This window comes from Haplochromis burtoni, unplaced genomic scaffold (genome assembly GCF_018398535.1).
Source record: "Haplochromis burtoni strain Fernald_Lab_line unplaced genomic scaffold, NCSU_Asbu1 Contig_468, whole genome shotgun sequence".
Lineage (NCBI taxonomy): Eukaryota > Metazoa > Chordata > Actinopteri > Cichliformes > Cichlidae > Haplochromis > Haplochromis burtoni.
Genome location: NW_024582829.1, coordinates 197103 through 214391, shown reverse-complemented (window position 1 = coordinate 214391; position 17289 = coordinate 197103). Strand labels below are relative to the sequence as shown.

General features: G+C 40.8%; 1 protein-coding gene across 1 annotated transcript; it reads left to right on the top strand.

Annotated features, from left to right (window-relative positions):
- The first annotated feature begins 3618 nt into the window (after positions 1-3618).
- On the top strand, positions 3619-17226 carry erich3 (glutamate-rich 3). Its single transcript, XM_005946500.2, has 14 exons — positions 3619-3847; positions 5157-5250; positions 5342-5467; positions 5585-5656; positions 5778-5906; positions 8372-8530; positions 8809-9009; positions 9336-9516; positions 9629-9815; positions 10770-10999; positions 11088-11228; positions 11415-11765; positions 12947-13081; positions 13163-17226. Exons 1-14 carry the CDS (start codon positions 3828-3830, stop codon positions 16360-16362), a joined length of 5226 nt encoding a protein of 1741 aa, XP_005946562.1. The 5' UTR covers positions 3619-3827; the 3' UTR covers positions 16363-17226.
- Positions 17227-17289: the final 63 nt, after the last annotated feature.

The window sequence follows — 17289 nt, the reverse complement described above, 5'->3', positions numbered from 1 at the left end:
CTGCAACCAAGGTATGCAGAAGAGCATCTCTGAGTGAACATCACGTGGAGCTACAGCAGCAGAAGAACAGGAAACTCAGGCCACAGTTTTTTGCAGGAAGACTGTAAAAATGTTGTCAATCCGATTAGTCTTGATTTTATTTTGATTTCCTTTGAATGGTAGTTTAAGAATTTGGTGTAAACACCATGAAAGCATGGATGGTGGCGTAATGATGAAGGAGCGCTTTTCTTGGCACACTTTGGGCCCCTTCATACCAACCGAGCATGTTTTAAACACCAAAAGCTGCCATTATATATACAACATGTTCATTCCTTTATGGCCACAGTGTACCCACCTTCTGATGGCTGCTTCCAGCAGGATAACACTCCATGTCACAAAGCTTACATCATCTCAAACTGGTTTCCATAACATGACAATGAATTCACAAAGGCCTCCACAGTCACCAGATCTCAATCCAGTAGAACACCTTTGAGATGAGGTGGAAAAGGAGATTCAAATCACCGATGTGCAGCCAACAAATCTGCAGCAATTGTGTGATGCTATCATGTCAATATGGGCCCAAATCTCAGAAATGTTTCCAGTACTTTAGTGAATCTGTGCCAGAAAAGATTATTTGTTACATGTGCGGTTAACTTTGCTTCAGGATAATATTTGTGAACAGTCACACACTGCAGTTCTGCTCATTAATCATCAGCTTATCAAGCTGAATTTATCAAATATATGTGAAAAAAAATTCCCCCAATTCTTAACCAGGGAGCATTACAGATGGTGTGCAGGTATGGCATGTTGAAATACAGTTTCTGATGCCTAAACCTACTGTGGTTCTTCTCTCAGGCAGGACATTAAAGACCCTGCTGAACGTCTTTACTTGTAGAAGGATGCTGACAAGAAAACCTCCAAGAAAAAGGGGGATGCTGTTCAGCAACAGCATCAATTCTGACCACTGACCCTCCTGTGCACACAGTGATCTATTTACAGGTTGCATGTCTGTATCTCCTGTTGAATATTTGAACCGTGTAGAGCAGCTGAGTACAAAAGCACAGATTGATCCTCTCTTGTGAGCCAGATAGTAGCATGGCTCCCCTCCCTGGCTAACCCTGGAATTGACAAGCCATCAAGTGATTATGAAATTGAGCTTTTTCAGAGAACTCAGTGATGTCTGACATTATGTGTCATACAATAACAACGTAATTAGAGGCTGGAGGATAAGAAGCAACTGATGCAACACTTAATTAATCAGTAATACGGAAGATAAACATTTGAGCAAATATACCGTTTACATTTGCTCAAACATTTAATGAAGCGCTGCCTTCAGACCTGAAACATGCTACTACATCAATATAAAAATTATGGTGCATTGTGGTAAAAAATAAATAAAAATAATAATAATAATGTTTTTTTAAAAACCCATAATTACAACAGTTGTTCACATTTCCACAAGAGGGCCACAGAGGACCTACAGACCCCACTCCAGTCCCACTGTGGATTTGTTGATGGTGGTGGAAAGTGATGGTTTTGCCACTGGACCAGTGATTGTTCAGGTCTACGGGTTTAGTACAGCTCACATATTCAGCCATCACTAAGAATCAGTCATGAAGGGGAGAGCACTGATTTTCACGCCACTGTAGCTTCCACTCAGGGAATTTCCACAGCAGCAGGACTGTGCTACACTCACCATTTTAGATTCCCAGGGACACTGACAATGCTCGCTAGTAGCATCACATTGTGAGCATAAATATATTGTGTTTTATTAACTTTTAATATTTAGCCCATTAACTTAACTCCTTTTCTATGTTTGTTTGTTGATTTGTTGCAATCTAAACAGATTGTTTTTGAAATGATATAGTGGTGTTTAAAGATTTGCTTATTTTAGTTCTGAATAGAAAGCTAAACCTAAAACACTGTGATTTTAACAGTCCCAACAACAGCTAAAGAGGGACCCTTTAAACAAATGACACAAAAATATTAGATTTCTTCATGTTTTTATTAAATATAAAGATCCAATATTACAGCTGTGAATTTCAAAAGCAGTTATGCGGAAATATAAGAGAGCCATGGGCTGTAAAGCAACATTACATAAGATGCTAGAGGTTCTTCAGATTTTAATATTTGATCTTCATTGTAAAGAGAACAACATGATTGTCTTACAAATAGACAAATGTTATGATAAAGTTTCTTCAACTTTTGTAACATTATGGGCCAAAAGTTGAATAAGTTACTAATGAAAACTTGCAATACAACTTGTATCTTATAATACAAAGTTACAGTTAATCACGTATGCCCTCACTCAGTAAGGTTTTTGGTACCAGGACAAAAACAGGTCTTAAAATGAGTTAAACAAAACCTCAGATGAACAAAAACACAGAACACCGAGAAGCCCAAGAGTTATAGCTCAGGCTCTGGAGGCCTCAGTAAGTGTTAAAGTTCATAACAGGGCTATTTGAAAAGACTGACCAAGTTTGGCTTTTTTCCTCTGCTACCAAAGTATTTTGGAGTCAAATGTGAGGCCGTCTGTCCAACAGCCAAAACTTGGACCAAACCAGATCATTCATCAGGACGATGATCATAAGAACAACAACAAATCTATAAGAGGCTGAATGAAACAGGAAAGGATCAAGTTGTTGCAATGGCCCAGTCAAAGTTCAGACCTCAGCATGGCTTTAATGCTGTGAGGAGACCTTAAGACAGCTGTGCATAAATATACTTGCAAACACAGAAAACAATTATTGCTTCTGAAGGTGCTTCAGGTGTACTTGGTTTTTCACACACTGCTTCTGTGCACATACAAATTCTTCATCTAAAGCGGTATTAAAATAATTTAAAACCTGGCATTCACATGAGAACAGTTTTTTTATTACAGGATATAAGTTGTATTACAAGTTTTTAAAACATAGAGAAATAAGACTTAAACCCTCTGTCTGTACTTTCAGCTTTAAAAAGTGCTTTACAAGTTGAAAACTACTACAAAGTACATACACAGATAAAAGGTAGGTAGATATATTAAAAAATAAGTACATTATTTATTTAGTCCATAGTCAAACATGGTTCTTAAATCTCAATCTATGCAATAAAAGAGCATATTTATATCAATTTGATAGGTTTGTATATTTCACTTCACTGCATTAGTAAGATAACTTTGCACAAAAAGTTAAGCTTTGCTTCACATTGAAGCTTTTCCTGCTATTAGAATATCTATCACTTATAATCATATATTTTATGTCTCAAAAGGGCTTTTGTCCATTTGTCAAAAAATATATTTTGCAAATGTGCTTAAACAAGATTTTCAATGTGAAACTTGTAACTATTTTTTTTTTTATTTATTCATTTATAAAGCAAATTAATAACAACAGGGCGCTGACCAAAGTGCAAATTAAACAGTGGCATTAATAACAACAACAGATAACTAACTGCTTCTTATTTTGTTTTCTCATCATTTAAGGTTACAATAAAATAAATAATAAACAAATTAAGGAAGCTAACCGACAGAAGTAGTTGGTGCTCTTAATGAAAAACTGACAGATGTATATAAATCATTAGTTTGGGACGGACGTGTGCGTGTGTCAGTGGGAATCTGTAAGTGGAAACCAGCCCTGCTGGCAGACTCGTCACGTGATTCGCCATGGCAACCAGGGACTGTCATCAGTTCCGCTGTGGGAGAAGTGCAGCTTCAGTCCGACTCCGCTCAAAATTTACCTTCCTCACTTTATAACAACTCCCGTCTGTTCTGACATCACGTAAACCTGAACGTCTCCCAACGAGCACCGAGTGCCCTGCCTCCATATCTCAGACGCTGGGGGGGATTTTAAAGAGAGGGCAGACTGAAAGCCATGAGTCACCTCAACTCAGGGTAAGAGCAATTTATGTGTTTTTCATTCAAAGAGGAGGGAGGGAGCCGCTTGGTTAAAGCTGCATGAGTTTTGATTCCCCCCCTCGGAGGCTTTACGCCAGTTAACCTCAGCACATTTCTTTTCATGTTTTTCAACTGCTTGAAAAGCTGGAAATTGACTTCATGATAATATTAAAGATCAAGCTGCATAATAGCAAGAAAGCCCATTTAATTCTTAAACTATGCCTGCCCTGCTTATAGAAACAGTTTAAAAGTGGTTGTGAGTCACCCACAGTGTCTGTCAATATAGTCACCAATGAGGCAAATGTTATTAATTGTGTGTGCTAATGGGTCCACTCAAACCCATAAATGAGTCAAAGAAAACTTCATCGGCAGCTTTGCTACACACTTTATTATGAACAAGAAGTGACACTAGAACCAGAAAGAAGCTGAAACTGAAGTTTCACCATGAATTCAGATTTGAGGTTTTCCATCTAATGCTACTTTTAATGCACCACATTTCAGAGGAAAACACTCTCAGTGGTTTTAACGCAATGCACAGCGATGGGTGACAGACTTTAAGTTAAGGAAATACAAGTTTAGATAGTGTGTGTATAAATAAGTGTTAAAACAAGGATACGAGATGTGCACACACACAGGTGAGATTCTCTGTGCTGCTGCATTTTCCCCATACTGGTATATAAGAGAATGCACACAGTATGATTTTTGTCTACAGGATACCTTCATACTGTAACATAAACTATTTTTTTAAACTGCTTGACTCCTTATTCCTTATTTGCAAAGACTAATAAGAGCTCATCAAGCTCTGTCATGACAAGTAGGATGCCTCTTAACTGCTTTGCAGCCATGTGCCTCCACGTCACCTGCTCATAAAAAACTCACGTCTAGAATGACAGTTTTAAATGCAGTGCTGTTATCCAGGGCACCAGAAACAAACAAGCCCAGTGCAGCCCGGGCTAAGTGTGCCGTTCCCTCTCATTCCTGTAGGTAATCGGACACCTGTAACAGACTCTATAATTGTAAGATCCTGTTGTGTCGTACACAAATGCCGGTGGAAATCAAATCTGTATTGGAAAAAAAATACTGCTTTCACACAGGCCACTCTGGGGACGAGCTGATGTCTCGTTAATGAGGACAAGAGAACAACTGCCAACAAACAAACACGGCGCTGTGCCCCAGTAAAGCATTTGATCAGGGTTCCGGTTTTCCGATAGCTTTAATCAACACACGGCTTACACGCTCCCCCTCACCTGAACTGTGGCTGTTTAGTGCTGACTGGGATTAAATACTTGTGTTTTTGTCTCTGCAGACTTCTTTCGACCTACAACAGCCTCACAGACAAACATCTTGCTGGATACTTTAGCAACACTCGAATCAGGAGACACCTGCAGAGAGCGGGACTGGTGCGTTTAGGTTTTTAAAGCAAAATTATGAAATTCAGTTAAAAATATCGATCGACGGGTTGAATTTTGTTGATATTATTGTTATTATTAGATCACCAGGAGTGGGCGCATTGTCCCGGACAAGGAGTACAGACACAAGCTGATCCAGAGAGCGCACCAGAGACACGTTCGAGAATGTCTGGCACAGGCTATTTTCCACAAGGTGCTAGAGATGGAGGTGGGAAGAACACGATGTAAATGAGACAAAGTCAAAGGAAAAAACACTGTCATGTAATCTGTGTAATTTTCCTCATGCAATAAATCCTGATAATTTGTCCTTTTTCCACCCACACAGCGTCTCCACCAAATCGAGATCAAAAGAAAACTGGAGGAGTTTGCAAGGAGGGAAAGAGTGCATAAGATCAAGGTACGTCTTTAACATATAAACACTGCTTTGCTGCCCTATTTTGTAGGATTCCTAATTTATACTGGAAAACTTCTCATATATCACTACATACTATATAATAATGAATGGTGTTGTTTGGCAGGTGGAGCGCTCTCAAAGGTATGAGGAAGGCATTGTGCACATCCTGTCTCCACACCCTCCCGAGGGTGCCAGGGGCATCCGGAAACAGCACTCTGGGCCCGAGGGGGAGCACTCTGACTCCTCTGAGTCGGTGGGTAAAAGGATGTTTTTATTAAATCTACTGCTTCAGTGTTTATTGTTTAAAGTGTGACTGTGTAATTAATCATACAAAGTAGATTAGTGTCTTTAAACATGATACAATGATAAAAATTACACTGATGGTTTTACAAGAATTATGTATGAGTTCCAAGCAGCAACCTTTTGTTGAAGAAGCAATTTTAAGCTCGTCAGTGTAAGTGGGAGAGACGATTATTTATGTATTTATTTGTGGAAATAGATGAAACTGTAGTGTACACTGAAACTGGGAACAGAACTGCTCTGATAAATAATACATTCATTTAGTGCAATAAATATATAAGAAATCAGTGTTCTTTTGTATATGCAAGTACTGAGTTTATAGATGACTGTTAGATAGATATAGATACGGACATATAGATAAGATAAGATAAGAAAGCACACCCTTTCTATTCTATTAAGGTTTTATGCACATAAAACAGAATAAAAAGTCACTAGGTTGTAAAAAATCATTTGAAAAACAACCTCAGATGAAAAGCAGCACATTGTCCTGATATATTTAACAAAAATGAAGCCATAAAACAGAATCAGTGTACCAACTACACTGTTCCTCCTTCCATGGGAGGCTAAGTAGCAGACAGGTGCTGCCTATCAAATGCAATGAACTCATCACCAGCAAGTGTGAGCATCTGTAAAAAAGCAGAAGTTTTGGCAGTTTGCTGGTGTGAAGCCTTCAGGTGCGTGTTAACACAAAACCAAGGGAGGAGGACATCAATGAGTATAAGTCGAGTTTCAAATAATTTGAAGTCCATCATTCTACAGTGAGAAAGATCATTCACATGTGGAAAACATCCTTTGGACAGATGACACCAAAGTGAAGATGTTTGGCCATAACGCTCAGCACCAAACAAAGAACATCACCACAGATACCTCGTGTTAACAGTCAAGCACATTGCTGGAGTTGGGTTTGGGCTTGTTCTGCAGCCACAGGCACCTCCAGTCGTTGATCCCTTTATACCAGTACAAATATTCTAGAGTTACAAATGTGAGTCCACCTGTCCAACAACAGAAGCTTGAACCAAACTGTGCCATGAAACGGGAAACTGAGTCCAAGAACAGCAGCAAACCTACAAGAGCGTGACTGAACAAGAAAATCAAGGTGGTGCAGACTGCAACCCGACTGAAATACTATAGAGGGACCTGAAGAGAGCTGCATTTAAACAAATGCCTGCAAAACTCAGTGAACTGAAGCAACACTGTACAGAAGAGCAGGCCGAAATTACTCCCCAGTGATGTGAGAGATGAAAACAGTAAACTTCAAGTTATTGCTGCTAAAGGTCATTGAATCATGGCGTGTTTCACACACTGCTTCTGCATTTTGGTGTATTTTGTAGGAAATAAAGAAACATACAGTGTAGTATGTCCCGTTGTTCATCTCAGGTCACCTCCTTTTAAGGCTTGGATTATATTTTTATTACGTTCTTAGATTCTAGTCTAACTCTTAAGAAGCAAACATCTTGCATTTTCCAAAATGTAGAACTGATTATTTCATTGAAGAACTTGCATTTAGTCAATTAGTTAGTCCGCTGTTTTGTTTTGGTTCTTAATTGTCATCTTATAGAGGGGCAGAAAAAATTTGCATTCTTTGTGACACAAATAATGTTACCTGAGCAAACATGGAAAATCTGACCTGCAGGTAAGGAGATGATGTCCAGGTGAGAAACTGCTATAGTGTATGTTATAACCTGTGCATCCTGATAGTTGCCATGTTTATACTGACACTGCCATTTTAGTATGAAGACTTCCAGCTTCAGCTGTTTGTTTTGTGCGCAGACGAGTGTTCAGAGTGAAGTGCTGGGATTAGCTGTGTGTTATCTTTGAAACATAAAAAGTCACACACCTTGATGCCAGAATAAATAGAGCCAGTAATCCTGTCTTTGATCGCTGTGATCGCTCCTGTCTTTGACCCCCACATTAACTCAACAGAAATCACATACTACAGCATGCTGAGCCTTGCCTGATATACATCGATGGGGATTTGTTGCTAATAGCTAACATGCATTTTGAATACGTTTATTGTCATCATGATTTCTTGTGAGTTTATTAAGAAGTTTGCAGTTTTTAAAAGTAGTGGGAGACGTTAAAGATCGCTAACAATAAAAAAAAAATTAAAAAACGATTTAAACAATGTGATTATACTACCAAGAATAAAATATAATTAAAAGATAAAGATTAGATTAGAAAATAACTGCTTTTTACATTCAGCAACGAATGACAAGCCCGAGGAAAGAAAAGTTTGAATAGCAAATACGCTTCATTTCACAAAACACCAACATAATGAGCAGGTCGTCTTGTGTTAAAGGAAACACAGTATGGCATCACTGTAAAAGCGCACCATAGTGACGGTTCAGGAGCAGTGCAGATTAGCAGAACTGCATAATTAGCAGAATGCAAACTGAATGTCTGTAACACGATTTTTAGCCGAGCTCATCTCGACCCAACACGGCCCCGGGGAAGATGCAGAGGCCCGTGCGCTTGAAACCGATCCACAGTAACAGCACCACGGCTTCGGTCAGACACAGCTCCCCTTACAGACTGCTCCAATCCTCTCATGACAACCACCTGCCATTCAACTGCACTGTGAGTGTGAGACTCAAGATACTCACCTGTATATGAGTCACAGCGTTTTCTCTGTAGACAAATTAGATTTTCAAGCGATATGAAGTTGCAATTTCTTTTTTTTCATACTGTATTTTTGGAAACTACCTATTAGAAGTGTAGAGATATAGATGTAGGCCTTAGCATGAAAAATAATTGATAGAATCACACCTATAGTTGACTGCATGGAGAGAAGCCACAATCACAGAGCATCAGTATCAGCAGAACCAGAGTAAAGACTGCATTAACCTTCCTACCAGATGGACAAAGAGCCTCGGAGACGTTTGACTGCAGTGGAGGCCTCCCATGGCATCTCGCCCTATTGCCTCCCAGTTATCAACAACTTTGTCACTCCGGTGCCTCCAGCTATGAAGAGGAAAGAGAGAGGGTTAAAGGGCACTGCCAGCAGTACTGTCAGAGGCCGCAGACTGCGCCCGACCACCGCCTCCAGTGGAGCTGACGTGAGTTAGGTCTTTATCTGTCCTCGTTATTTCCCTGGCAACAAAAGTATCCACAACAAACATTAAACCGCACTTCCTTTGGATAAATCGGGAACAACAAATAGCATTTCCTGTGCATGGCACGCATTTTCTGAGACAGTTCATGACAAAGTTGACAAATGAATAGTATTAATGCGTCCTTGATTATATTTATGATATAGAAACAAATCTCATCCACCTCTGTGTATCGCTAACATCAGAGTTTGGATCAGGAAGTTCAAATATAAATGTAAAATATCTTTAATCAGTAAATAACACACCAAAAACGTGTCACTTTTTCCACCCAGGACGCCCCACTGCTGAGGAGCTCTGTTCACCAAAGCAGAGTGTGTGTCAACATGGTGTACTTTGGCAAAACGGTGCGTCTTTCCAGCGACCTGACCGACATGAGGGACGACGTCAAAGTGTTTCAGCAGCACTGTGGAGGAGAGAACCTGTGTGTGTACAAGGGAAAGCTTCATGAAGGGGGTCAGTGTGTGAAACCGGGTTGTGTTTGTTGGATTTGTATATATAAATATATACTGACAGATACCCCAAACCATTCAGAATGTCTTTTTGTGCCTCATCATTTCTGCTTCAGAAACTTTCCAGTTTATTTCACGTCGACACAGAGGCTTCCCGTTCAGCTTGACCTTCTTCCTGAATGGGCTGCAGGTGGAGCGGCTGAGCTCCTGCTGCGAGTTCAAACACAGGAAAGGCTCACGACTCGGCGGCAAACACGGGCACTTTGGCTTCACCGGCGTCGAGGGGGCCTCTCCATGCTACAAGTGAGATCTCTACAGAAGCTTTAACCTCCTAGGACCTGCGTCCACATATGTGGACATCACATTTTGGGTTATTTAGACCAAAATACTCCGTTTTGCTCTTCAAAGGCCTGATATCCACTTACGAGGACATTGTACTGCTACTGTTCTATTTAAATTTTAAACGAATATCCTCATATGTGGCTCTAATTTTTCTCAGAAACAAAAAATAGGTAAAAAAAAAAATCTGGTAATTCTTTGTTTTTACATTCATCAGGTCAAAAGGTTGAATATAAAACAAAGTGAACAACAAAAAGGAGACATGTGAAAGGAAAAGTTTAACATTTTTACTCATGAATAAATGATAAGCTTCTGTCAGCCACTGTAGTTTAGCATATAAACTGCGTGTAGAGAAAGCAGAGAGCCTGGTTTTACAACAAACATTACAGTCTTCTGGAAACCAAACCATGTAGTGTGTATTTAGTCTAACAGGACCGTGTTTGAGCTTTAAACGGGCTGGCAGCAAAATTAATTGGCATTTTTCGACCATATAAACTGTTTTCCCCATTTTCAAATGTTATTGCACATTAAACTAATGGTCTGCTAGTTGTAGCTCTATATTTAAGCAGTCCACAGTGGCTAGAGTGTCCCATGGATGACCTTTTTTTGGAGGCCAACTTAGAAGTTAGCCCGCCTTGGTTATCCTGGAAAGAAAGCCGGTGGGATTTTGGATAAATCCACAAAATAAGCTCTGTGGAAAGAAACTTTGTGATACACAGTTTGTTCAACAAGATTATCCCTGCATACTGATGATTTTAAAGTGAAATTAGAATATAAATGAACTACAACATAGGCAGATTACTGTGTTCAGTGTGGTGGTTTGAATGCACCCCACTCGTTCTCTGGGTGGTTTATTGATTTATTTATTTAAACAGGAACAAAATTACTTTTTAAACAGACTTCTTGCTCATTGTTCAGATGCATCATAGCAATGGGACTGGACAAAAAGCCCACTCCTCCACCAAAGAGGATCAAGGAGGATACAAGAAGAGAGGAATCAGTCAACAGCCCAAAAGATGAAGGTGAGATGGAGACCGAGAGGACTGGGGAGGATGCTGGCTCCCACTTGGAGGGTGAAACCAGTGAGCCGCAGAACATGGAGACTCCGGTCAAAGAAGAAAGAGCGCTCGATGAGGAAAAAGGCAGAGGTGGTACAAAAACTGGTGCATCTGAGCACAAACTAAAGATTTGTGTGCCGCGCATACCGAAGTCTGTATCTGTAATTCTCTGCTTCAGATTATGAAGAAGACTTTGAAGCAGATGATGAGGGAGCTGCAGAGGAGGCAAAAGAAGAGAAATCCCCATCTCCAACCAGTGCAACAGATAGGCAGGTTAAAGAGAGGGATGCCTCTGAGACTGACAATGATGACAGGGATGGTGGGTGAATCACCTTAGTTGTACACATAAAGCTTAAATCCCTGTACAATGTTTAACTATTTAAAATCTTTTTTTTAAGACACAAAGTATTTTAATTACAGAACAAAACCATCTTTTGAAATGTTTAAATGTGCATTTTCCTTCTTGTAGAGTACTTATTGGTGTTCATGTGTAACTTTCTCGCAGACATGAGATCTCATTCAGGCTCCAGCTCCTCGGGCAGCGAGCATGAGGAGAGTGATGCTGAAGCCACAAGAGACATCGACGAGGACAATAAGGCAAAGCAACAGAAAGAGGACAGTCAGGAGGAAACCATCGCTCAGCCCGAGGAAAAAGATGAACCAAATCCAGAAGATGTTGCCACAGAAGCTGAGTCTTCTGCAGCCCAAGACTCGCACATGGACAGTGCTGGGGACAGCACGGAGATAGAAATATCCGACACCAGCGTCCCCTCAGGAAGTGAGACTAGACAGAGTGATGACAAAGATGCTGAGAAGCCTGTAGAGGAGGGCAACCAGGAGGAGGAACAGGAGAGAGGTGAGTAAAAAACAAAGAATATACAAAAACACAACATTCAAGACCACCTAGTTAGTCACATGTTTTAAATACGGCGCTGTAATACAATCAGAGCAGAATAGCTTAATGTCATACTGCTACAATATCGTCAGCGTGTAATGATTCAAATAAAAACTTTAATAGTGGAAAAATACATGTGTGCCATCGCAATGATTCGTTTTCTATCTGATCCACATTTTATTTTTTTACTTTTTTCCACATTTTTTTATATACTTTTGTCTTGGTTTGGGTTTCTAAAAATAATGTGTAAATATATAGTTAAGTAAACAAAGGCAAGCAACACCAGGGGTGAAACTGCAATCAGCGAGGAAGAAGTAAGCAGCCGTGAAGAAAAAATCCCAGTATTTGCATACTGTAGAGCAGCTCAAAATATGCGTCTGCGAAGAGCTGCTGCATATTCATTCATTTATCATAAAAAATCTGCTTTTGCATGACAAAGAAAAGCAGATTTGCTTTGTTTTTCCCTTCCTTCTTTTTACCTCGAATGTTTTCAGGGCGCAGTAAGTTACTTTTCCACAGCAGAACAAGCAGAAATGGACGAGAATCACTGACTTCGCACTGTTTTTGTGTTTTCACCTGGAAGGATTAAAGAGATATTTATCTGTCACTGAAATATATTAAATTCCTCAGTCATTTAACCTCCTGTGACCACATATGTGGACGTTACATTTTGGGTTGTCTGGACCAAAATACTAAATTTTGCTCTACAAGGGCCTGATATCCACTTAGGAGGACATTATACTGTTACTGTCGAAATTTAAATGAATGTCCTCATATGTGGATCTCAAAATCAGGTAAAAAAATAAACATCAGGTAATTTTTTGTTTTTACATTCATCAGGTTCCAATCAGCCCAAAAGCAAAGAGAAATTAAAAATGCATGTCGTGAAAGAGTTCAGGTCTTAGGAGGTTAAAATTCTGGACACTTCTTATTTGCTCCTTGACCCTCTTTGAAGCAGGAGTGGGTTTTTGTCCAGTGCCATTGCTATGATGCACTTGAACAAACGATGTTTGCTTAAAAAAGGAGATAAATAAATCTGCACTGGTGTTTATTGTTGTTGTTATCAAAGACAAATTAATTTTGAAGCTTTAACATGTCCCAGAGAAGGATGATCACAAGTGTCCTGGTCCTTATTTTTCAAGCCAAATCTGTGCAAGAAAAACTGTCAGAAGCCATACTGAAGGAGTCCCAGTGCAGCTCCGAGCCTGAGCTGAGTGACACCAGCACTGAGGAGGAGGAGGAGTCCACACATAAAGGCCCTCAACAGGACAACAAAGGTATCAGATCTTTATTAGAATGAATTCATTAACTGCACAAAGACTGTTCTTTATTTTGAAAGTCCATTTTGTATTTTGCAGATGCAGCTCCAGTCAAGCTTGTCACGCCTACAGAACAACAGCAGACCATTGCAGAAGAGGCAGAATGTGAAGAAAGCGATGCTGGTGACGTGGTGGTGGCACAGACACAGGAAGATTTACCCGAAACCAAAGAACAGAGTGGAGATGATGAGCAGGAGCCTCAGGAGAACAGCGACAGTACTGAAGATGAGAAGGTTGAGCAAGATGACAAGGCTGCAGAAGAGGAGGATAAATCAGAGGAAACGGGTGAAGCTTTGCATCCTTCGAAAGAAGAAAATGTGACACAAGATGACAAGACAACTGAGCATCTTGAAGAAACCCCAGCTGAAACTGCTGATACTGAGGCTGCAGAGGAAGAGGAAGGAAAGGAGAAAACCGCTGAGGAGACTGACGTTCAGCATGACGAGACCAGGCAAGGGGCAAAAAGCAGTGAGGAGGATGAGTCATCAGAGCCGGATAAAAAGACTGATGAGACAGCAGCGCCTGATAATGCAGAGGCAGTGACAGCCAGAGAAACAATAGAGATAAAAGCAGAGTCCTCAAAGGAGCAAGAGGCCCTCAGCTATGAAGAGGCACCTGTAAGTGACGCAGAAAAGGAGGAGCAGGCAGACAGCGAGGACAGAGCTGCAGGGTCAGAAACCGAAGTCAATGCAGAGAACTCGAGCAGCTCGCCAAGTGGGAGTGGAGAAACCACAGTTGAAAAAATAGCAGATATGGGTGAGGAAAATGCGATAGAAGAAAGCAGTAAAGATGACATTAAAGAAGAACAAGTATTAGAGGATGAGAGTCACGAACAGTGCGAGCTGCGAGAGGAGAGGAGGACTGGAGCATCTGAGGAAACAGGTGAAAAGGAAGGCAAAGAGAAAACTGAGGAGGGTGGAAAAGAAGAGGAGGAGAAACAAACTCATGTAACCTCTGATAAAGGAGAAGAGGAAAATACTGAGAAAAGAGATGATGATGAAAAGGTTAAAAATGAGGAAGAGGGTAATGAGGAAAGTAAGGAAGATGAAGGGACAGACAAGCAGGAAAACACAGCAGAAAGTGCTGAAAATGGCTTTAAAACAAAGGAAGACGAAGAAGAAGCTGTGAAATCTTTGAGCGAGGAGGATAAAGTCGCCGATGACGAGAAACTTGAAGAAAAGACAGAAAATGATGAGAACAGTGAGTGTGTTGAGAACAAACTGGAAGAATCTGAAGTAGGTGATAAAAGTGAGGGTGACAATGACAATGAGAGTAAACCAGCTGTTCAAGAAACTGATGATGAGGCAGAAAAATCAGAAAATCAGAACAAAGCTGAGAAAAGTGAAGACAAAGAGAGCAAACATGATGAAGAGGATGACAAGGAAAAGGACATAAGTGAAGCACCTGTAGAAGGAGGAGAAGAAATATCTGAGTCCACAGAAGAAGCTGAGAAAAGTGCAGATGTTGGTGCAAATGAAGCAGCAGATGGGACTAAATCAGCTGATGCGACGCCAGAGGCTGAGAGTGTTGAGCAAGATGCTGGAAAAACCAGCAACACGAGTGAAAAAGAAGAAATTAATGCTGAAAACGGGGAGATCTCTACTGAAGCCGAGAGCAATAATCATGAAGACGACGGAGAGTCTCAATTACAAGACAAAAATGACTTGAAAGCCAAAGAAGAGGGTGATGAAGAAAGCAAAGCAGACGGGCCTGCTGACGACGAGAGCGCAGACATTAAAGAAGTCGCAGTGGAGTCTGAAGAAGGTGCTAAAAAACACGATACTGACGAGGTTGATCAGGCTCCCGGGGCTGATGAGGTAGAACGTGATGCTGAGGGTGACAGCGTGGAAAAAAATGATGAATCAACTCCAAGCAACTCACAGCCTGAGACAGCAGGTACAGAAATGAAAGCGGAGCCTAAATTAGGTGACAGAAAAGACGGCGAGGAAGCAGAACAAGATCAAAATGGCAACAAATCTGACTGTGATAATGAAAACAAAGAGCCAGACTTGGTAAAAAAGGAGAGCAGCACTGAGGAAAACGTGGATGAGGTCGCAGCTGTTTCTTCAGGGAATCAGGAACAATCACCAGTTGCTGTTGACTTAGATGTTCTGGCTTCCAAATTAGATGAAGAAAGCAAAGATACAAAGTCTGACATATGCCCACAGACTGACGAAAATGCAGTTGGTGGTGATCTCTCTGCTGCCGACGGAGAAAATGGAATAGACGCAGAAGATGCGAGTAAGGCCTCGGAGGAAGGAGCAAGTGTGCTGCTCAAACCTCAAAACAATGAGGCTGATTATACAGAAGAGACTGTCGCAGCTGGTAGAGAAAGTCCAGAGGCCTTGGCAGCAGAAGACAGCACAGATCTAGTCAGTAACTGGGTCAACAAGCACCAGTCATCAAAGTTTTTCGAGACATTTGTTGAACCACTGGAGGATATGAGGGAGGAGATAACTGACACTCCAGTGTCCAGCTCAAATAAAGAAGAGACAAAATCTACTGAGCTGCCAAGATCAGACAGTCCACTCAAGATGGTGAGGGTGTCTGAAGATGAGGTGAAAGCCTACAGGGACGCTGAAGATGAACTGCAAGTGGAGGAGAAGGCTGAAGTGAAAGACTTAATACTAAAACCTCAAACTGAACAAAGTGAGGAGGAGTCTGCAGCCTTGCAGAAGATGAGGTCAGAAGAGCACAAAGGAAGCATGGGATCTCTTCAAGAGTGTAACGGTCAAGAAAGTGCAGAGAAAGGAATTAATGAGGAAAACGCTTTTTCCAAAACTGAAGTGGAAAGCACTTCAGGTAGTCTTCATTCAGCCACTGAAAAACCTGCGAGTGTTTCTAAGAGCCAACCTGATGAGAAAACTATCGATAACAACTTCAATGTAACAGAGCCGCAGACTGAAGAAGGTAATCAGTCCACGAGCCCACATGGAACCGAAGATGTCAATGAAACGTGGGGAAAAGCAGACGAGCAAAGTCGAGAAGTTACAGAAACAACTGATTTTACAACATCGAAGTCTGACGATGGAAGCCCGGAGGACTCGCGCAACGAGGAGATCGAAGGCAAAGCGTCAGACAGGAGCGTCAGCAGAGACAGAAAAGACCTGCAGCTGATCGAAGACATCAAACACACGCTCAGTAAAGACCAGCTGAGCGCCTTTTCAGTGGATGACACGTTGTTTGCTCACAGTTCATATCCTTTACTGACTGCTGCGAGTGCTGAGAGCGGGCATTAGAGCCGCTGCGGTCAGAGTGACAATGAGGGAAAGTGAAGCTTTACTACTTTTTTAGTTTTTAATTTTACAAAGACGCCTATGAAGTCAAGTTGTACAAATGAAAAGTCTGCAGATTCTCGATGCACAGACAATCATGTGGCTTCAGACAAAATGTGACATGCCCTCCGCTGTCTCGTGCTTTCTGCTTTTAAATTACAGCAGCCTCGTAAACTGTCATCATCTTTCACCATCAAGAATCCACATAATGAGTTTTGACTGCTGCATGAAATGTTTACAATAGATCATCTCTTCCTTTTGTTGGTAACAAAGAGCTCTTGGTTGATATGAGGTATCGTGTACAGATGCTATCAGCTATCACCTGAAAACAGATACTCGCGCACTCACACTCACACGTGGTTGAATAATTCATAGATGTTGGACTCCCACGTCTTTAGCTTGACCCAGGTACTCTTTACATTTCCATTGACTGGGTACAAGTGGTGCAGCTTTAGCAGAGATCTGTAATCGAACACTGTTAATGGCATCATCAGTCAGTCAGCACACTCACATAATTACGGGATCGCAGTAGCTAGGAGAATATACAGTAGAACAACAAGAACGCAAAGCTCAATCTTCATCATTAGGCTGATGATAATTAGTTTGGTGGTGACTAGGAAATGTCAAATGTAAGCTCAGTTGTTGTTTGTAATGCTGCTAACTCTACCTCTACTTCCACTGATATGTTTAACATGTATTTGCATTTCCCTTTTGTCTTTTTTTACGGCTAGCTTGGGTTTGTGAGGCTTAATCGTTTCATTTGATATCTGTCAGTAACCGAAAGTTTCTGTGATTTTCCAGCTAAAAATAAAAACAATCAGACAAAAATAAAATACAAAGTTTTCTGTATTTTTTTTTTTTTGACAAAAAAAATGTCTTTACATTTAAATT

Coding starts and splice junctions, on each gene's coding strand:
- erich3 (XM_005946500.2), top strand. CDS start 3,828: ATGAGTCACCTCAACTCAGG. Junction 9,517..9,628: donor GGGAAAGCTTCATGAAGGGG/GTCAGTGTGTGA, acceptor TTTCTGCTTCAG/AAACTTTCCAGTTTATTTCA. Junction 11,000..11,087: donor CGATGAGGAAAAAGGCAGAG/GTGGTACAAAAA, acceptor TCTCTGCTTCAG/ATTATGAAGAAGACTTTGAA.